The sequence below is a fragment of the Nerophis ophidion genome, linkage group LG09 (assembly GCF_033978795.1).
Source record: "Nerophis ophidion isolate RoL-2023_Sa linkage group LG09, RoL_Noph_v1.0, whole genome shotgun sequence".
Classification (NCBI taxonomy): Eukaryota; Metazoa; Chordata; class Actinopteri; order Syngnathiformes; family Syngnathidae; genus Nerophis; species Nerophis ophidion.
The window spans coordinates 14242822-14265772 of record NC_084619.1 but is presented as its reverse complement, the minus strand read 5'-3'; the positions used below and the strand labels follow the sequence as shown (position 1 = coordinate 14265772).

The 22951-nt window shown below is 41.5% G+C and overlaps 1 protein-coding gene across 2 annotated transcripts in view; it reads left to right on the top strand.

Annotated features, from left to right (window-relative positions):
• The window catches only part of eys (eyes shut homolog), a 722499-nt gene that overhangs the window by 263978 nt on the left and 435570 nt on the right, over positions 1-22951 (top strand). For both annotated transcript variants that reach the window (XM_061910381.1, XM_061910382.1), the window contains exon 20: positions 21884-21997. In XM_061910381.1, coding sequence (XP_061766365.1) covers positions 21884-21997 — 114 coding nt within the window. The remainder of the gene's footprint in view (positions 1-21883; positions 21998-22951) is intronic.

Here is a 22951-nt window from a genome sequence, read left to right as displayed (position 1 = left end):
TATGCCTTTAAATTATGGAAAATGATGGAAAAACACTCAATTTCCCAGAATGCTTTACTTTTATCCAAGTTTTTAAAATATTTGCTTTGCTATTTTAGGACATTTGTTCGAAAGTCTCTTTGTTGACAACTTTGATGGTCATTGCTAGTCCCATTCTTATTAATAAATGTTAACGTATACATTAGGAATCATAATATATAATGTCAATGACTTTTTTTTGTTTTTTTTACAACCAGCTTTTTAATTGTTTATTTTCAAACAAACAAAAAAAATATTCAAAAGGGAGTAAGTTGGTGTTTAATTTTAAGTGTTTTTGTTTAACCTGTGTTAACATTATAAAGGAATAAGAGCTGTTAATTACAATGAATTTAATTCTGATTCCTCCAAATTCAATCCCAATTCAACATTGAGGTGAAGCCAATTCAATTCAAATTATTAAAATGAATTGAATCGGAATTCCAAATTCAGTATGTTGCTCAAGCCTGGTAAAAACGCTAATCTGTACAGTATATCACAACGGTGAGTAAACTGCTTCATTTTTAGCAACCATTTTATCATTTTTTTTCAAGGTACAATCCTATATATATTTTGAACTTTAATTTAAAGGAGTCAGTGTTGAGTTTGAAAAAGCAGTCTGGCATTGGTTTATTCTCTACTGAATATAAGTCAACTTTGTTGTCTAAATAGCCAACAACTCAAATGAGACTGCCTAACAGGTACAGTTTGATATGGGACCAATTCCCAGGGAATTGATGCCAGTACTCAGCGATGCAAATTTCTGTGTGTTAATAAATGGTAATTGTTTAAACTAATCGATATATATATATATATATTTTTTTTTTTTCAACATTTGGGGACAATTTTGCCTATCATTCACAATCCCTAGTAGAGAAAATAATAATAAGAATGTTTTTTTTTTTTTTTATTTTTCTGCATTTTAATTTGTAATAGTCTGCTTGTTCTAGGTGGTTTGCAATGTTTTTTTTGGGAGTAATCAATTTTGCATCTAAAAAGGCATCCAAAAAGCGCCAACAATACTCCATATACATCTCTTGAGCTGAATATTAGCCAAGTATTAGCAATATTGTTATTATAAGAGTTGACGTAGACCAGGGGTGCCCATTACGTCGATCGCGAGCTACCAGTCGACCGCGGGGGGTGTGTCAGTCGATCTCCAGCCAGGCTTTTAAAAAAAATAGACCTAAAAATTAGTGATCATCAATCTTCACCAAAACGTCACTTAAATTACATTCACGGTACCGGAGGATCTTGTGAGATGACGCTGGCTGCTGCAAGATCATTATTATGAAAATATGACCGAGAGTAAGGCGAGAAACACTTTTTATTTCAACAAACTCTCGCGCCGTACCTTCCGTCAAAACTGCACATTTCCTATCTTCACAATAAAAGCCCTGCTTCATGCTGCCTGCGCTAACTAAATACAGAGTCTCGGAAAACTGGCGTGCACAAGCGATCCCTCAGAAAGCTGGCGTGCACATCACTTGTGCACGCCAGCTTTCCGAGACTCTTATTTTGTTAGCGCAGGCAGCATGAAGCAGGGCTTTTATTGTGAAGATAGGAAATGTGCAGTCAGCCTTTAAAGTTTTGACGGAAGGGACGGCGCGAAAGTCTGTTGAAATAAAAAGTGTTTCTCGCCTTCCTCTCTGTCATTTTTTCATAATAATGAACTGGCAGCAGCCAGCGTCATCTCACAAGACCCTCGGGTGCCGTGAATGTCAATCAAGCAAGCTACGGAATTTGCCGCCAATGTTTTTCTTGTAAAGTGTATGGAAGCTGGATGAATTAGATGCCAAAAACCAACCACTTTCATGTGGTATTGTACAGAAAGGACAACTTTTTTTGTCCTCCATTTGAAAATGTGGGCGTTATCATCATTACTGTCTGATTCCAATCAATGCAAGTCATCAGAATCAGGTAATACACCAACTTATATTCTTGTCTTTGTGAAAGAAAGACATCTATATGTGTTACACATGCTTGTATTATCTTTAAACACATTTAACTTGTTTACAAAAATGTCTCTTTCATAAATAAATAAATATAAATGATATATATAAATGAGGTAGATCCCCTCGAGTTGGTCAATTGAAAAGTAGCTGGCCTGCAGAAAAACTGTGGGCACCCCTGACGTAGACCAACTATTTTTAGCCGCACCGTGATAATAGAGCACTAATTAGCTTGTGCAGCTGCAATGTTGACATACTGAACTGCTGCTTATGGTTATCTGTTAGTTGGTGAAAGTTAATTCTAGTTTATAAATCATGTCTCTCACCTGGATAGAAAAATGTTGTGGACATTAACTGAAAAGTTGGTCTCATGTGACATTTAACTAATGCCTGGAGATGGTAAGAAAGACACAAAAAGACCCTAGTTTGCCACACAGGTTTTATATATTTTTTTTAACCCTTTGCAATGTTTATAAATATTATTCATCTAAACGGCAATATTTGAAATTCCTAACTGTCGCTATCCTAGTAAGGGCAGACATTGTACAGTAAGTGATTTTAATTTTGTCCGTTAATTTCCTCTCGTGAAGTCTGTCATGATTATTAGTGTTATGTTGTTGAAGGATAAAGCAAACGTTGTGATGCGTCTGTGAAATGAATGTGCTTAAATATGCTTAACATGATAAAAAATATGTATATATGACGTGTTATTATGAATTTCCCTGTTAGTACATTACATATATACTTACAGTGTGCATATAAAACGTTGATCAAGGTGTTTGGAGGTTTTTAGAGTGCATAATCCATTGGCTCTTTGTTAGCTGACTTTCATTCACGCTCATTTATGAGGTAGAATGCATAAAAAATGTTTGTTATTTCACTCAATTTACAATTTGATACGATATACAGTAGTAAATGCTTCATGATTTATGGTTGCAACTCTTGGTCTGTGCTTGAAGACACATACAATTACTAAATACTAAAAAAATAATACGGCTAAAACTGAACAAATAACACTTCTAGCAGGTAAAACACACACAGTTAAAAATAAAACACAAATTATAGGAATTTGTTACAAAGTTTAGTCATTTTACTTGCATTAGTTTACACTATGTGGGCTGTTTTGACTCAGCGAATAAGTTTGTACAGAGAATCTGGAGAAATCACTGCACGTAAGCGATGATATTACGGACTTTTAATCCCTCAAGCGGTATTGCATCAAAAACCGACATCAGTGTGTAAAGGATATCACCACATAGGCTCAGGAACACTTCATAAAACCACTGTCAGTAACAACAGTTGGTCGCTACATCTGTAAGTGCAGGATAAAACTCGACTATGCAAAGCCAAACCCATTCATCAACAATATCCTGACACGCTGCCGGCTTCGCTGGGCCCAAGCTCATCTAAGATGGACCGATGCAAAGTGGAAAAGTGTTCTGTGGTCTGACGAGTCCACATTTCAAATTATATTTGGAAACAGAGGATGTGGTGTCCTCCAGAACAAAGAGGAAATAACCATTCTAATTGTTATAGGTGCAAAGTTCAAAAGCCAGCATCTGTGATGGTATGGGGGAGACCCCGGACTGTTGAACGACTAAAGCTCTACATAAAACAAGAATGGGAAAGAATTCCACTTTCAAAGCTTCAACAATTAGTTTCCTCAGTTCCCAAACGTTTATTGAGTGTTCTTAAAAGAAAAAGTGATGTAACACAGTGGTGAACATGTCCTTTCCAAACTACTTTGGCACGTGTTGCTGACATCAAATTCCAAGTAAATTTTTATTTGCAAAAAAAAATTTAGTTTATGAGTTTGAACATCAAATATCTTGTCTTTGTAGTGCATTCAACTGAATATGGGTTGAAAAGAATTTGCAAATCATTGTATTCCGTTTATATTTACATCTAACACAATTTCCCAACTCATATGGAAACAAGCTTTGTAAATGGCAACGGGCCAACCAGCTGTGTGCGTGTCTACGTTTTTATATTCGCACACCTGACAAGCTTAACTACTGTTGCTTTTTGAACTCTTTGTGCAAGTCTGAATGTGTGTTATTTAAATATTTACCAAAGTTTGAAGCAAATGTTTTTGATACCATATTGGCACCTTTGGCAGGGCATGTTTTAAAGCACTGCTTGCAGGGTGGCGCTTCCGTGTATTTTTCAAAGGCGTGTAGTACCATTTGTAATTCATTAGTACTGCGCTACTTTAATATGTGCAATCCTAGTTCAAACCATAAAGGCTTGATCTACTAAGATCTAAATACCAGGTGCTAAACATTAAGTGCAAACTACAAACCCCAAAACCAGCAAAGTTGGCACGTTATGTAAATCGTAAATAAATACAGAATACAATGATTTGCAAACCCTTTTCAACCTATATTCAATTGAATATACAGCAAACACAAGATACTTAATGTTCGAACTGAAAAACTGGCAGAACTATCCGGATTGTTATAGGCGCAAAGTTCAAAAGACAGCATCTGTGATGGTATGGGGGTGTATTAGTGGCCAAGGCTTGGGTAACTTACACATCTGTGAAGGCACCATTAATACTGAAAGGTACATACAAGTTTTGGCACAACATATGTTGCCATCCAAGCAACATTATCATCGACGCCCCTGCTTATTTCAGCAAGACAATGCCAAGCCACGTATTACAACAGTGTGGCTTTATAGTAAAAGAGTGTGGGTACTAGACTGGACTACCTGTAGTTCAGACTTGTCCCCCGTTGAAAATGTGTGGCGCATTATGAAGCGTAAAATACCACAATAGAGACCCCAGACTGTTGAACAACTTAGGCTGTACATATAGCAAGAATGGGAAAGAATTTCACCTGAAAAGCTTCAAAAATTGGTCTCCTCCTTTCCCAAATGTTTACTGAGTGTTGTTGAAAGGAAAGGCCATGGAACACAGTGGTAAAAATGCACCCATGCCAACTTTTTTGCAATTTGTTGGCCTGCCTGTTGTCCAGATCTGTCTCCCATTGAAAATGTGTGGCGCATTATGAAGTGTAAAATACCACAACGGAGACACCTGGACTGTTGAACAACATAAGCTGTACATAAAGCAAGAATGGGAAAGAATTCAACCTGAAAAGCTTCAAAAATTGGTCTCCTCAGTTCCCAAACATTGACTGAGTGTTGTTAAAAGGAAAGGCCATGTAACACCGTGGTAAAAATACCCCTGTGCCAACTTTTTTGCAATATGTTGCTGCCATTAAATTTTAGGTTAATGATTATTTGCAACAACAAAAAAAAAGATTCTCAGTTCGAACATTAAATATCTTGTCTTTGCAGTCTATTCAATTGAATATAAGTTGAAATGGTTTTGCAAATTGTATTCTGTTTTTATTTACAAATAACACAACATGCCAATTTGACTGGTTTTGGGTTTTGTATATACTGCATATACTGTTAGTGGGTTTGTTCATTGTGATCTACTAAGACTGTGTGTACAATTAAAAATGTTATTCATATCCATATCGAAAAACAGACACCAAAACACATTAATTTGTTTTAATCAGCCTCTTAGTCATCTAGTACAGCGGTTCGCAACCTTTTTTCAGTGATGTTCCCCCTGTGAACATTTTTTTAAATCAAGTACCCCCTAATCAGAGCAAAGCATTTTTGGTTGAAAAAAAGTTACAGAAGTAAAATACAGCACTATGTCATCAGTTTCTGATTTATTAAATTGTATAACAGTGCAAACTATTGCTCATTTGTAGTGGTCTTTCTTGAACTATTAGGGAGAAAATATATAAAAATAACCAAAAAATTCAACTATAAATAAAGATTTCTACACATAGAAGTAATCATCAACTTAAAGTGCCCTCTTTGGGGATTGTGATAGAGATCCATCTGTATTCATGAACTTAATTCCAAACATTTCTTCACAAAAAAATAAATCTTTACCATCAATATTTATGGAACATGTCAGCAAAAAATCGAGCTGTCAAAACTGAATATTGCATCGTTGCATTTCTTTTCACAGTTTATGAACTTACATTCATATTGTGTTGAAGTATTATTCAATAAATATATTTATAAAGGATGTTTTAATTGTTGCTATTTTTCAATCAATCAATCAATCAATCAATCAATGTTTATTTATATAGCCCCAAATCACAAATATCTCAAAGGACTGCACAAATCATTACGACTACAACATCCTCGGAAGAACCCACAAAAGGGCAAGGAAAACTCACACCCAGTGGGCAGGGAGAATTCACATCCAGTGGGACGCCAGTGACAATGCTGACTATGAGAAACCTTGGAGAGGACCTCAGATGTGGGCAACCCCCCCCCCCCCCCCCCCCCCCTCTAGGGGACCGAAAGCAATGGATGTCGAGCGGGTCTAACATGATACTGTGAAAGTTCAATCCATAGTGGCTCCAACACAGCCGCGAGAGTTCAGTTCAAAGCGGATCCAAGACAGCAGTGAGAGTCCCGTCCACAGGAGACCATCTCAAGCGGAGGCGGATCAGCAGCGTAGAGATGTCCCCAATCGATACAGGCGAGCGGTCCATCCTGGGTCCCGACGAGCGGTCCATCCTGGGTCTCGACTCTGGACAGCCAATACTTCATCCATGGTCATCGGACCGGACCCCCTCCACAAGGGAGGGGGGGACATAGGAGAAAGAAAAGAAGCGGCAGATCAACTGGACTAAAAAGGAGGTCTATCTAAAGGCTAGAGTATACAGATGAGTTTTAAGGTGAGACTTAAATGCTTCTACTTTTATTTTTAGAATATTAAAAAAAAAATCTCATGTACCCCTTGGCATACCTTCAAGTACCCCCAGGGGTGAGCCTACCCCCATTTGAGAACCACTTATCTAGCATCTATAAAATGATATTGCTGAATAGACAATATTTCTAATTTTTGTTTTTTTTTTTCTTTTCGGACAGTCTTTATGCTGTATGTTGACAAGCATTCTTGGGACAGAGAATTCTGTTCTAAGAATGTTTTTTTTTGGGTCATTGCACTTAAAAAGTACATCGAGGTTTGCTTCAAGTCAACTGGTCCAAGAAATAGAACTATGACAGAAATATGACAGGGAGTGGACAGAATAGGAGCCGCCACATGAGCAACACCCCATAAAAGATAAAAATAAAAACACAAGGAGGGAGAAAAGGCGCAGGCAGCTGTAGCCACTAATGGCGCAGCTCCATGGTTGGCGTGCTTGACTGGGAGGTGAAGCGCCCAAGGCAATGGATGCAGGGGGGCGTGTTTGTGTAGTGTCTGTGGATACGTGTATGTAAACTTCAGACATCGCTTCGTCTGGCATTACAATCAACAAGCACTTCATTCTGCAGAGTGTTGTTGCAACACAGCAGGTTGCTCTGGAGACCAACGTGATCTTAGTCCAAAACAAAAGTCAACAGGTGTCCAAGAGGCAATCGGAATCAGAATCCTAATAGTTTTTATTGCCATTTTTTGAGATCGGGTTCACAAACCATGATTTTTTTTCCTTGGTGCAATCGTGCAACATAAAACACATATAACACAGAATAGAATAACATGAGCTGTAACTGTTAACAGTCAATCAATGTTTACTTATATAGCCCTAAATCATAATATTTTATTAGAACGTATCAAAACACGAATTGTTATGTCAGACTTAGCCCTGTCTTGCTTTAACTCTTATCTTACTGATAGGATGCAGTGTGTCTCCCATAACAATGTGACCTCGGACTACGTTAAGGTAACGTGTGGAGTTCCCCAGGGTTCGGTCCTTGGCCCTGCACTCTTCAGCATCTACATGCTGCCGCTAGGTGACATCATACGCAAATACGGTATTAGCTTTCACTGTTATGCTGATGACACCCAACTCTACATGCCCCTAAAGCTGACCAACACGCCGGATTGTAGTCAGCTGGAGGCGTGTCTTCATGAAATTAAACAATGGATGTCCGCTAACTTTTTGCAACTCAACGCCAAAAAAACGGAAATGCTGATTATCGGTCCTGCTAGACACCGACCTCTATTTAATAATACAACTCTAACATGTGACAACCAAACAATTAAACAAGGCGACATGGTAAAGAATCTGGGTATTATCTTCGACCCAACTCTCTCCTTTGAGCCACACATTAAAAGCGTTACTAAAACGGCCTTGATCGACGGTATCGAAAGCAGTCTTGATAAATCACATTGTGTGTGCTGAATATTTGCATCTCCCAGTATTGTGGGCATTGTGATGATCATCATATATTCTACATAATAATAAAGATGAACACGCTGGAGACACCATCCTCTGCGCACAAGTTTATTAAATTAGTAATTGCTATTAAGCTTGCGTGTGTTAAGATCCCGTTACTTGGATCTTCACATTTTATTGTTTATTTTTTCCATCTGTGTTTTCATTCTCCGTCTGACCCGTTTATTTCCCGTTCAGTCCTTCACCGTGGTTACTTATTAGTTTCAGCTGCTACTCCCGGTCCCTGCACACCTGTCTGTTAATCACCTTCCCTTTATAAGCCAGCCTCTTCTGTTTATTCTTCCTGGGACTCTAATTTGCTCACATGCAACAAGTAACGTCAGGTATGTTTTCTTGCCAGCTCATTAGCTAAGCCACCTTATTGTTATCTTTAGCTCACATGCTAATCATCTTTGTTTTTACTTTTTGTGCCATCGTGCCAAGTCTTAGTTCTTTATATTTCCTAGCTTTCATGCTAGCGTCTTTTGTTTCCCTTTTTATTAGCTCCAGTGTTCTTGTTCAGAGTTCACTTTTGTTAATAAATTTGTTAGATCCTATCTTTGTTGTGTTCTTCGTTTGACGCATCCTCGATGGAATCGAACCCGGTACCACGATGCCGAACCGGCGCCACAGCGTGTGTTTGAGTAAACGCAAACCTTTAGTACTTTGTAGATCAGGCCTTAAGTGGTGTACTTTTTACACACCAGTTGTGTAATTATAACATGCATCTTACTTGTAGTTTTCTTTAAGAAACTTAGGAGTGTTGAAATGTGCCATATAACATTGCTAATGCTAATCAGTTGCATGTAGAACATGAAATGTAAGTTAGCCTTATGCTAGACCATTTTGAAAGATTCAGCCTGACTGTACTTTTGAGCATTTTTAATCTGGCATGTTTGCATGGAAAATTGTAACATTACCTATAAGCATACTTGCCAACCCTCCCGGAGAGCTGGAGGCCACACCCCCTCCAGCTCCATGCGGACCTGAGTGACGTGTATAAAGAGCTTGTCTACCCAATGACGTTATAACTGTAGAATGATCGAGGGCGAGTTCTTGGTTTCTCATGTGGGTTTATTGTTAGGCAGTTTCATTAACGTCCTCCCAGCGCGGTAAAACAACACACAACAACAGCAGTCCGTTTTCGTCTACCGTAAAGCAGTCCGTCTGCCAAACAGCAATGTTGTGACACTCTTAATCAGGACAATACTGCCATCTACTGTACATGCATATGGTTAGAAAAACAAGAAGTGGGCGGAAATGGGGAGGGGGGGGGGGTTTAGTGGTAGTGTGGGTAAATATTGTAGCGTCCTGGGAGAGTTAGTGCTGCAAGGGATCCTGGGTCTTTTTTCTGTTGTGTTTATGTTGTGTTACGGTGCGCGTGTTCTCCCGAAATGTGTTTGTCATCCTTGTTTGGTGTGGGTTCACAGTGTGGCGCATATTTTTAACAGTGTTAAAGTTGTTTATACGGCCACCCTCAATGTGACCTGTATGGCTGTTGATCAAGTATGCCTTGCACTCACTCATAGTTCGTGTAAATAGTCCCATATTAGAGATGCGCGGTTTGTGGTCACAACCGCGGAGTCCGCGGATAGACCACGAGTCGGGCGGGTGACATAACGAAAAAATTGATTTTAAATAGATTCGGGCGGGTGGCGGTTGAACCAATTTGGAAATATATATTGTAGTAATCCCAGGAATGTAGGCTCATAAAACGTTTGTCTTGTCTTTATTGCACAAGATGTAATACAACCACACAACAGCTCTCATGTCTCTAACGCTTTTCCCGGGACAACGCGAACTCTCACTTCCTGTCGATAACGTCACTTCCCTATCTCTCCCGGAAGTCCCGCCCCCCAACCAAAGTCATTGGCTAACACCCCGTAGCCAGCCGCTACATTATACATAGTTAAATGTTATGTTGAAGAGGTTCATTTAGCCTACTGACGTGTATTTAGAAATGGTTGATTTATACAGGCTAGTAGGTAAAGTGTTGTACCTGACAACTCTTGATGGTACAATCCATATATCACGTCACAGACAACGTCACGCTAACATCACGTGACACCTCTGATGAAGGCTACAGAACCAAGGTAGCCCAAACTTGTCAGGTACAACACTTTACCTTACTAGCCTATAGAAATCAACCATTTATAAATAGTTAAATGTTGTTACCCACATACAAAAAACGAGCAGCACTCTTTGAAACAGTATGTGGGCATACTTTTATTTTGAAGTGTCTCGTTTGGTCTGTCGACGGATGTAAGGAAGCTACTTCCGGGTATGGCCAACGAGGTATTTGTTTGTCATTTCTTGGTATTTTATTTGGTAAAATGTTTGATCCACATGCTGTGCATGTTATTATTTTTCCGTTTGTAACATGCTTTATTTATTACAGTTTTCACGGTGAATTTGAAGGGAAAGGAAGCCTTCAAATAAATCAGTTCAAGAAAGCCATTGTGTCTGTGCTATTTGGAGGGAGTTAGACTTTCTAACCTCACTAATGCCTTGCATCGTCTATATTAGATGTATAACAATGGGCAGGTGTGGCTTTGATGAAATGTTGGTTCGGGTGGATTGCGGGTGGATGACCACTTTAGTGATGCGGTTGTGGATGATATAATTGCCTATCCGCGCATCTCTTTCGCATATATTATGTGACTGGGCCGGCATGCTGTTTGTATGGAGGAAAAGCGGACGTGACGACAGGTTGTAGAGGACGCTAAAGGCTGTGCCTTTAAGGCACGCCCCCAATAATGGCGTCCGGGTGGAAATCAGGAGAATGGTTGCCCCGCTAGATTTTCGGGAGGGGCACTGAAATTTGGGAGTCTCCCGGGAAAATCGGAAGGTTGAAACCGGTTCCGATAATTTCCGATATTACATTTTAAAGCATTTATCGGCCGATATTATTGGACATCTCAATTACTCACGGTTGGGGAAGGGAATGGGTAGAACTGGTTCCCAGTGTTTTGATTCCTCGGAATCATTTGGTAGATGGTAAATGGTCTGTGTTTGTACAGCGCTTTACTCTACCTGTGTGGTAAACTGAATTTTTCACGTTTTTCTGTGTTGGTTTGCACATCATGTTTTACTCTCGCTCTCGCCCACAGTCTGGAGTGCAGCTGACGCTAGGCAATCATGCACACCTGAAAGCTGATTAGGTGGTCTATTTAGTCTGGGTGCTGACGGCCTGTCAGTGCCGGAACTTTGTATTCCACTGCAAGTTCTCTCGCATGTGTCTTGGCCTCCTATAAACTCACAGTCTTTCTAGTCTGTCTTGTGCTCCTCTCAGGTTTGCTTATTTATATCCTAGCCTTGTCTAGCGTCTTTAGTTAACATTTTGTTTCTTTGTTTTACTTCGTGTTTTGAAGTAAGTTATCCTAGCTTCGTCCAGCGTTTTCTGTTCAATTTTTGATTGTTTGATATAGTTATTTATTCATGGTGTGTTTTGTATTTCCACCATCGCTTTTTGTTTTGGCTACCTTCCACTTCCACCTAAATAAAGGAAGAACTTAACTATATCAATCTACGTCTCTGCATCCTTGGGATCCACTCTCCAATTTTCGTAACAACCTGAAATGATACCCAAAACGGTTTACATTACATTCACCCATTCACACACTGACGGTGCAAGCTGTCACTAACCCCGACATGAGGTGGGCAAAGTGTCTTGCCCAAGGACACGACTGCCGTGACTAGGATGGCAGAAGTTGAATACGAACCGGAAACACTCAAGTTGCTCCACCATCTGCACTCAGAAAACTCTCTTTTTACTATTTCAAGCTCTACATTATAATACTTCCAAGCATCGCGTTGGTTATAGTTATAGCTGGCCAATTATTTCCCCACATGTGGTGTTGGGATATGAATAAAAAATCACTGCAATGTTCTCTATTGTCAAAAAATCTAAGTAACAGTAATTGCATTCGAACTATTTTCCGCGAACAAACCCCACAGAGGAAGATCTGCTGTTCATTATGATCAATAAAACCAGCTGCGCTGCTAAATCTTGTGATCAAAGAGAGGCTGTGAATGGTATTTGAAGGACAACTTTTCATTAAGAAATGACTTGTTGGAACGTCTGGCTTCAAAGGGGAGATTGTATTTGCTCTTTTACACCCTGCTGTGATACTTAAAGGAACATTATAATATAAATGGGCTTAATATGGCGATACCCAAGCATTAGCCTTTGAATACAAGCACAACTCCTATTATTATGTTCCGCAACAAGCTTTATCTTTATCATAATCAAGATTTTGCAAAAACTAAGATTGGGCTATTGACATCCCTCACCTTGCCCTTCCACAGTCCAAAAAAAAAACATGCATGTTAGGCTAATGGGATACTGTATATTGCCCATAAATGTGTCATGATGGTTTTCTATTCATCCACAGTAATGGACTGGTACTTACCCAAAGTATGCTGGGGTAGGCTCAAGCTTCCCTTTCACCCGAACAAGATACAAAACAAATTAAAGCAACTCAAATGACACATGCGGTCACGTCCTTCCCGATGCCCTGACTCACCACCGGAATTTATAGAAATGCTAGCATGTCAAAGTTAGCATGTTAACAATTATTATGTGTCAAGTACCAAGTAATATGACTTTAAAAATAGAATAGAATAGAAAGTACTTTATTGATCCCTGGGGGAAATTCAGGACCACAGTTTGCACACAATACACAATAATAATAATAAATAATTAATAACATATAGTATATATGTAATATATAATATACAAATAATATACATATATTCTACATTTAAGTGTTTGGTTGCAAAAGTGGCTAAAAAAGTTAGCAAGTGTAAAGCACCCAGCGATATGACTCTGAAGTGTAAGGCTGCAAAATTACCGAAACAAGTTAGGATGCCAATGTTTTGATTGATTGATTGATTGAAACTTTTATTAGTAGATTGCACAGTTCAGTACGTCCATCCATCCATTTCTACCACTTATTTCCCAAATGGTAACACCCGAATAAGTTTTTCAACTTGTTTAAGTCGAGGGCCACGTAAATCAATTCATGTTAGCATGCTTACCGTTAGCATGTGTCAAGCACCAAGTTATATGACTCTGAGACAGTGGTCAACGCTTAATAATTTGTCCCGCGGTCCGGGGGGGATCCTTTTTTTTTTTTCTTTGTCATGAAAAAGGGAGTTTTTTGTGGTTGGTGAACTAATTGTAAGTGTATAGTGAGTTTTTTATGTTTATTTAATAATAAAAAAAAAAATAGTTTTCTTCTTTTTTTTTAAAATAAAAATGAATAAAAAATTCTTCTGCGGCCCCGGTGGTTAGGGACCACTGCTCTGACATGTACGGTTGCAAAATTAGCTTCAAAAAACTTGGCATGCTAAAGTTAGCATGTGTCAAATACCAAGTTCTAGGACCATTAGGTCAGACTATCTAAAACCTAAAACCTCCACAATCCCTCTCTTCCCACTTAAACACCAACAACCCCCACTCTCCCTCACCCCGCCCGAAAACACGGTGTGAAAAAAAAAAAATCCTGGTTTCCCTCAACAATACAGCATCAAATGCACAAGTATCACCCATTTCAAAATGTATTTCCTTCATGAATACATCTCCCTAGCAACGGGCCCATGAAAGTCTGCTTAAGTGTAATTGAAGCCAGTCAATTTCAAGTACGGTGGTGGTGATCTAGGAGGCTACCAGTGTTTAGATCCATGCTAGTACACTAGTCTCTTGCACAGATGGTCATCAATGATTCGTTAATCGTTCATCGTTTACTTTATTAGTCCCGGAGGGGAATCTAAGATTTTCAGCCCAATCCTATCCAAGAGGATGGGGGTGCGGGGATCCAGACTTAGGCTAAGAAAAAACAACTCAATAGCCATAAGGACACATAAACATGTTTCATAGAATCCACAAAACTTGCAACAAAGGGGAGTGAGTGGGGGCTACAGAGGCAGTCTGCTGCTATCGACAGCGCTGCTCAGCCGCCCATCACCCTTAAGAGATTCAAGCATCAAAGGTGTGGGATGGGGCGTGTATTTTTTGTGGATACATGTGTGTCTGTGTGTGAGCCTGCAGCATGTCTCTATTCCGCAACCTACTCAGTGTCCTAGTGGTTAGAGTGTCCGCCCTGAGATCGGTAGGTTGTGAGTTCAAACCCTGGCCGAGTCATAACAAAGACTATAAAAATGGAACCCATTGCCTCCCTGCTTGGCACTCAGCATCAAGGGTTGGAATTGGGGGTTAAACCACTATAAATGATTTTAGGGCGCGTTACCGCTGCTGCCCACTGCTCCCCTCACTTCCCAGGGGTGAACAAGGGGATGGGTCAAATGCAGAGGACAAATTTCACCACACCTAGTGTGCGTGTGATAATCAATGGTACTTTAACTTTAACAAACTTGGTGCTCTTGAAACCGCCAGTCAGTCCAAAGTCAACAACAACAGGTGTGTGTCCATGAGAGACAAGAAGGGAGTTTGTTGTGTCTTCGCTGCACTGTCCTTGGGGAGAGTCTCAAAACCAGGGAAACAAGCCAATTTAGAATGTTTTGTTTGCGAGCGAAAATGTTATTTTCTTGAATTGTCTATTACTGGTCCTCAAATTCAACCTTCAGGGCAGACGGTCCGATGTTATCCAAATCACAAAGTTCCCACAGTTCTGCCTGTATCCTCCAATCATTTGTGCCACCTTTTGGGTACTTTGAAGACTGCCAGCAACTTCCAATTTGTCGACAAATCACAGCAATGCTTACTCCAATCAGGAGATGTCCTGTTGTCATTATCCCGAATACGTGGATACCTTTAATGTCCTCAACTGAAATGGCCGCAGACACGCCGCACTCCTGCTCCCCTCCTCCGTCGAGACAGGCAGGTTCCTCCAAACCCAAGATCTTGTCTAATTCGTTGAGAGTCCAGTTAAATAGTTCCATTGTTTAGATTTGGAGAGCAGTGCAAAAAGAGGCAACAAGAAAGTTAAGACAACACAAGACAAAGGAGCAAGAAGGAGAGATGAGGGAGAGGGAAAGGGAGCGACCGCCCTAGATGAGTGCCAGAGAGAAAATAAATGTAGGTTGTAGGTTCGAGGCCCGCTCGGAGCAGTTGGAAAAAACAATGCAGCCAAAAGGGAGAGTACAAAATCTCTAGACAAAGCTGAGCTGTTTGATTGACAGCTATGAACACCAATCACAATCTGAGTTGTACGCCTGCAAATTTAGCTAAAAAGTTTAGCATATGCCGATGTTCCCAATGCCCTCACTCATTAAACATTTCTAGAAAATCAGAGCATTTGGGAGGTAGTTATGACCATACTTGCCAACCTTGAGACCTCCGAATTCAGGAGACGGGGAGGGGGATTCGAGGTGAGAGGGGGAAGGGTTGATGGGGGGGCGGGGTTTAGTGTTAGCGGTGGGGGGGGGGGCGTATATCGTAGCGTCCCGGAAGAGTTAGTGCTGCAATGGCTTCTGGGTATTTGTTATGTTGTGTGTTTATGTTGTGTTACGGTGTGGATGTTCTCCCAAAATTGTTTGGTGTGGGTTCACAGTGTGGAGCATATTTTTTAACAGTGTTAAAGTTGTTTATACGGCCACCCTCAGTGTGACCTGTATGGCTGTTGATAAAGTATGCCTTGCATTCACTTGTGTGAGTGTGAGCCGCACATATGTGACTGGGCCGGCACGTTGTTTGTAATGAGAAAAAGCGGACATGACGACAAGTTGTAGAGGACGCTAAAGTCAGTGCCTTTAAGGCACGCCCTCAATATTGTTGTCTGAGTGGAAATCTGGAGAAATTCGGTAGAATGGTTGCCCCGGGAGATTCTCGGGAGTGGCACTGAAATATATGGAGTCTCCCCGGAAAATCGGGAGGGTTGGCAAGTATGGTTATGACTGTTAACATTTTTCACCACAAGTGAGTAATGTTGTTGTTGATAATATCCAGGCATGATCTGACCCTGACCTTATAGCTTCATATCAGTTTGGAAGAAGACCTGATCATTTAAACTGAAGTAAAGACATTTTCATGGTTGATGGCGAGGATAAGATTGCTCCGCCCAGTACAAATGGCTGCAAATAGGTAGTGATCCATCTGGCACTGATCCATCATCATCATCATTTGTACCAATTATGTTTAAAGGCAGCACGGTTAGTGCATGTGCCTCACAATACTAAGTTCCAGAGTTCAATCCTAGACTCGGGATCTTTCTGAGTGGAGTTTGCATGTTCTCCCCGTGACTGCGTGGATTCCCTCCGGGTACCCCGGCTTCCTCCTACCTCCAAAGACATGCACCTGGGGATAGGTTGATTGGCAACACTAAATTGTCCCTAGTGTGTGAATGTGAGTGTGAATGTTGTCCGGCTATCTGTGTTGGCCCTGCGATGAGGTGGCGACTTCCACCCGAATGCAGCTGAGATAGGCTCCAGCACCCCCTGCCACCCCCAAGGGGACAAGTGGTGGGAAAATGGATGAAAGGATAAGGTCTGTTTTTGTGGTGCCGAGATGTTAACGATTTGAGTTTTGTGGCAAATAATCAGATCAAAGATTGCCTTGGCAAAATTCCTTTGCAATATATCATCGCCCACCTGTCATTTTGACCGCGACTCATGTTGTCAAAGTTACGAGGAGTTTTTTTTTTTAAAGTACAGCAATAATGTAATAATGAAAGACAAGGCAATTGCACCGCTGCTCGGGCTGGAACTCGTTGGCTTGTAATGAATATGACAGACTCCAATCAGATACCCAGCAAGAGCTTAAAGTACACTAGTATCTCCACTCACAAGTTTAATTGGTTCTGTGAAAGAGCTCTCAAATCAACGTCACTGTGACGGACTTCCTGCCGTCCTGGTGTGGGTTGCGGGGACACCTGACACATGACGCATCATAACAGTTTTGACCTTGATTTATTATTTCAATAAACCTCTTGTCAGTTGGCCCTCTGGTCGCGTCCGCTGCGGGGGTGCGTCATCGCTCTCTCGGTGTGGCTTGTCACGCTTTTCGTCTGCTGGCCGTTGTTTCCTCCTCCGTGCTGCCCTCTCGCTCGTTCCTCCCTCGCCCTTTTTGTACTCTAGCAGCAGATAGACAGATTGTGAGCAGGTGTGTAATGTACGCACCTGACTCCGATTGCCGCTGCAGTGTCGCTCCGCGTGTGTCACGCCTCTCCTCGCCGCCGCATGCCCCGCCTCCTGGCCTCCAGCTGCTGCTTTCCGCCCGTTGTCGGCCCGTCGGCTGTGTCTCTCCACATACCTCCCCCGCCAGTTCGAGGCCGGACTCCAGTCCGGCCGAGCATGCTCCCCGCTCCCGTTTCCTTCCCGGAGCGGGGAAAAAAATGCTGCGGCCCTCTGACTTCTTTGCCTTTGTCTTTGTCTTTTGTGAGTCTTTCCTTGTCCTCTTTGTCTTCTTCTTTCTTTTCTTGCATTTCTCCAAGAATGTCTGTCTCATTGTCCTCGGTGAGTTTTTCCTTGTCCTCTTCGTCCTCTTCTTTCTTTTCTTGCATTTCTGCAAGAATGTCTGTCTCCTTGTCCTCGGTGAGTTTTTTCTTGTCCTCTTCGTCCTCGTCTTTCTTTTCTTGCATTTCTGCAAGAATGTCTGTCTCCTTGTCCTCGGTGAGTTTTTTCTTGTCCTCTTCATCCTCTTCTTTCTCTATTTTTGCATTTCTGCAAGAATGTCTGTCTCCTTGTCCACAGTGAGTTTTTTCCTGTCCTCTTCGTCCTCTTCTTTCTTTTCTTAATGGGGCGGTATAGCTCGGTTGGTAGAGTGGCTGTGCCAGCAACTTGAGGGTTGCAGGTTCGATTCCCGCTTCTGCCATCCTAGTCACTGCCGTTGTGTCCATGGGCAAGACACTTTACCCACCTGCTCCCAGTGCCACCCACACTGGTTTAAATGTAACTTAGATATTGGGTTTCACTATGTAAAGCGCTTTGAGTCACTAGAGAAAAGCGCTATATAAATATAATTCACTTCACACTTCACTTCTTGCATTTCTCCAAGAATGTGTGTCTCATTGTCCTCGGTGAGTTTTTCCTTGTCCTCTTCGTCCTCTTCTTTCTTTTCTTGCATTTCTCCAAGAATGTCTATCTCCTTTTCCTCGGTGAGTTTTTCCTTGTCCTCTTCGTCCTCTTCTTTCTTTTCTTGCATTTCTCCAAGAATGTCTGTCTCCTTGTCCTCTGTGAGTTTTTCCTTGTCCTCTTCGTCCTCTTCTTTCTTTTCTTGCATTTCTCCAAGAATGTCTGTCTCCTTGTTCTCGGTGAGTTTTTCCTTGTCCTTTTTTTCCTCTTCTTTCTTTTCTTGCATTTCTCCAAGAATGTCTGTCTCATTTTCCTCGGTGAGTTTTTCCTTGTCCTCTTCGTCCTCTTCTTTCTTTTCTTGCATTTCTGCAAGAATGTCTGTCTCCTTGTCCACGGTGAGTTTTTTCCTGTCCTCTTCGTCCTCTTCTTTCTTTTCTTGCATTTCTCCAAGAATGCCTGTCTCCTTGTCCTCGGTGAGTTTTTTCTTGTCCTCTTCATCCTCTTCTTTCTCTATTTTTGCATTTCTGCAAGAATGTCTGTCTCCTTGCCCACGGTGAGTTTTTTCCTGTCCTCTTCGTCCTCTTCTTTCTTTTCTTAATGGGGCGGTATAGCTCGGTTGGTAGAGTGGCTGTGCCAGCAACTTGAGGGTTGCAGGTTCGATTCCCGCTTCTGCCATCCTACTCACTGCCGTTGTGTCCATGGGCAATACACTTTACCCACCTGCTCCCAGTGCCACCCACACTGGTTTAAATGTAACTTAGATATTGGGTTTCACTATGTAAAGCGCTTTGAGTCACTAGAGAAAAGCGCTATATAAATATAATTCACTTCACACTTCACTTCTTGCATTTCTCCAAGAATGTGTGTCTCCTTGTCCTCGGTGAGTTTTTCCTTGTCCTCTTTGTCCTCTTCTTTCTTTTCTTGCATTTCTCCAAGAATGTCCGTCTCATTGTCCTCGGTGAGTTTTTCCTTGTCCTCTTCGTCCTCTTCTTTCTTTTCTTGCATTTCTGCAAGAATGTCTGTCTCCTTGTCCTCGGTGAGTTTTTTCTTGTCCTCTTCGTCCTCTTCTTTCTCTATTTTTGCATTTCTGCAAGAATGTCTGTCTCCTTGTCCTCGGTGAGTTTTTCCTTGTCCTCTTTGTCCTCTTCTTTCTTTTCTTGCATTTCTCCAAGAATGTCTGTCTCATTGTCCTCGGTGAGTTTTTCCTTGTCCTCTTCGTCCTCTTCTTTCTTTTCTTGCATTTCTCCAAGAATGTCTGTCTCCTTGTCCTCGGTGAGTTTTTCCTTGTCCTCTTCGTCCTCTTCTTTCTTTTCTTGCATTTCTCCAAGAATGTCTGTCTCCTTGTCCTCGGTGAGTTTTTCCTTGTCTTCTTCGTCCTCTTCTTTCTTTTGTTGCATTTCTCCAAGAATGTCTGTCTCCTTGTCCTCAGTGAGTTTTTCCTCGTCCTCTTCGTCCTCTTCTTTCTTTTCTTGCATTTCTCCAAGAATGTCTGTCTCCTTGTCCTCGTTGAGTTTTTCCTTGTCCTCTTCGCCTTGTCCGTCTTCATCTTCTTTATCTTTCAGAATTTCTTCAATTATTTCTTTTTCTTCATCATTTCCTTGGACTTCAACTTCTTTAACCTCTTCTTTTCTCTCAATTTCTTGAGGTTTTTTGACTTCGTCTTCATCTTTGATTTCTACTTCATTTTCATCATCTTCTTCATCATCTTCTTTATCTTCCAGAATTTCTTAAATTATTTCTTTTTCTTCATCATTTTCTTGGACTTCACCTTCTTTAACTTCTTTTCCATCATCATCATCAACTTCTTCTTTAACTTCTTTAACTTGCATACTCGTTTTCAAACACTTATTTATGAGAGTAGCATATGTGTGTGGCCCTTTAATGTGTGGCAGCAGGTGAGTGACGTCAGTGAGTGTGTGGGCGAGCGAGGAGAGGGAGCGGTCGCTGAGTGCGAGGTAGAAATACATTGGCATCAAACTCAGTAGCTGTTTAGCTTGTGCACGTTGGCTTTCTGAGACTCTTATTTTGTTAGCACAGGCAGGATGAAGCAGGTCTTTTATGGTGAAGACAGGAAGTGGGCAGTCAGTGTTTAGAGTTTTGACAGCAGGTACGGCCCAAGAGTCTGTTGAAATAAAAAGTGTTTCTCTCCGTCCGTCCCTTCAGTGATTTTTTTTTCTTAGTAATGAGCTCGCAGCAGCCAGTGTCATCTCACAAGATCCTCGGGTGCCGAGAATGTCAAACAACTCAATCAATCAATCAATGTTTATTTATATAGCCCCAAATCACAAATGTCTCAAAGGACTGCACAAATCATTACGACTACAACATCCTCGGAAGAACCCACAAAAGGGCAAGGAAAACTCACACCCAGTGGGCAGGGAGAATTCACATCCAGTGGGACGCCAGTGACAATGCTGACTATGAGAAACCTTGGAGAGGACCTCAGATGTGGGCAACCCCCCCTCTAGGGGACCCAAAGCAATGGATGTCGAGCGGGTCTAACATGATACTGTGAAAGTTCAATCCTCAGCCGCGAGAGTTCAGTTCAAAGCGGATCCAAGACAGCAGCGAGAGTCCCGTCCACAGGAGACCATCTCAAGCGGAGGCGGATCAGCAGCGTAGAGATGTCCCCAATCGATACAGGCGAGCGGTCCATCCTGGGTCCCGACGAGCGGTCCATCCTGGGTCTCGACTCTGGACAGCCAGTACTTCATCCATGGTCATCGGACCGGACCCCTCCACAAGGGAGGGGGGGGACATAGGAGAAAGAAAAGAAGCGGCAGATCAACTGGTCTAAAAAGGAGGTCTATTTAAAGGCTAGAGTATACAGATGAGTTTTAAGGTGAGACTTAAATGCTTCTACTGAGGTAGCATCTCGCACTGTTACCGGGAGGGCATTCCAGAGTACTGGAGCCCGAACGGAAAACGCTCTATAGCCCGCAGACTTTTTTTGGGCTCTAGGAATCACTAATAAGCCGGAGTCTTTTGAACGCAGATTTCTTGCCGGGACATATGGTACAATACAATCGGCAAGATAGGCTGGAGCTAGACCGTGTAGTATTTTATACGTAAGTAGTAAAACCTTAAAGTCACATCTTAAGTGCACAGGAAGCCAGTGCAGGTGAGCCAGTACAGGCGTAATGTGATCAAACTTTCTTGTTCTTGTCAAAAGTCTAGCAGACGCATTTTGTAACATCTGTAATCTTTTAATGCTAGACATAGGGAGACCCGAAAATAATACGTTACAGTAATCGAGACGAGGCGTAACAAACGCATGGATAATGATCTCGGCGTCTTTAGTGGGCAAAATGGAGCGAATTTTAGCGATATTACGGAGATGAAAGAAGGCTGTTTTAGTAACGCTTTTAATGTGTGACTCAAAGGAGAGGGTTGGGTCGAAGATAATACCCAGACTTTCATATGTGTTCATTTGCAGAAGCAATGGAAAAATAATGTAATTTCTTAGTTTCTTTTGCCACCTTTTTATACCAACATGTTAAGGTCAGACTGACGAAAGTGATGTCTTGGTGAAGATTGATGATTGTTCATTTTGATGTCTATGTTTTTAATGCCTGACTTGTGATCGACTGACACACCCTCCGCGATCGACGTAATGCCCACCCCTGGTGTAAACGGAATGAACGTTGCTGTTAAAAAAATGTACTAAATTTTTCCACTCAGAATGACTGTACCATAAATGTTAAAATATATATATTTTTTTTGGTTTTCTTAATGTCAAAGGGACCCAGTGTGAACTTCAAATTGATGAGTGCGCTTCATCACCTTGCAAGAATGGTGCCACATGCTTTGACCAACCTGGTAATTACTTCTGCCAATGTGTGGCTCCATTTAAAGGTAATGAGCACTAAGGGAACGGCAGACCAAAAAATGTTTAATTATATTCACATACTATTAATTCCACCTGTCTAAACCCTCACATCCCAAGAAAAAGAGCTGGTCTCCATTCGCTCCCTGACGTCAGAGAAGACATTGGATTTGAGTTATGGCTGAGATCTGTTTGCTCATCAGCCCAAACACGGTGTACAGTAGTTGGAGTGTCACGGCATGGTGGTGTGACTGCTTACTAATGAAAACAATGTTAGTGCTGTGGGCTAATGTGTGAGGATTTAAGTAGGTCAGGCATTAAGCACATTATGAAAATCAATGAGGCGAAAACTTAACAAAATTTGCTTATCTACTCTAGATTGTGGCAGTTTATTGATATAAATAACTTTCATATGTGTTCATTTGCAGAAGCAATGGAAAAATAATGTAATTTCTTAGTTTCTTCTGCCACCTTTTTATACCAACATGTTAAGGTCAGAGTGATGTTTTTGGTAGATGAATAGATTATGGTCATGATTTATTTGTTTCAGACATTTTTAACCAATTACATTAGGGTAAATCATGTGGTTGTCCATCCATCCATTTTCTACCGCTTATTCCCTTTCGGGGTCGCGGGGGGCGCTGGCGCCTATCTCAGCTACAATCGGGCGGAAGGTAGGGTACACCCTGGACAAGTCGCCACCTCATCGCAGGGCCAACACAGATAAACAGACAACATTCACACTCACATTCACACACTAGGGCCAATTTAGTGTTGCCAATCAACCTATCCCCAGGTGCATGTCTTTGGAAGTGGGAGGAAGCCGGAGTACCCGGAGGGAACCCACGCATTCACAGGGAGAACATGCAAACTGCACACAGAAAGATCCCGAGCCTGGATTTGAACCCAGGACTGCAGGAACTTCGTATTGTGAGGCAGACGCACTAACCCCTCTACAACCATGTGGTTCTATTTTAAACAAA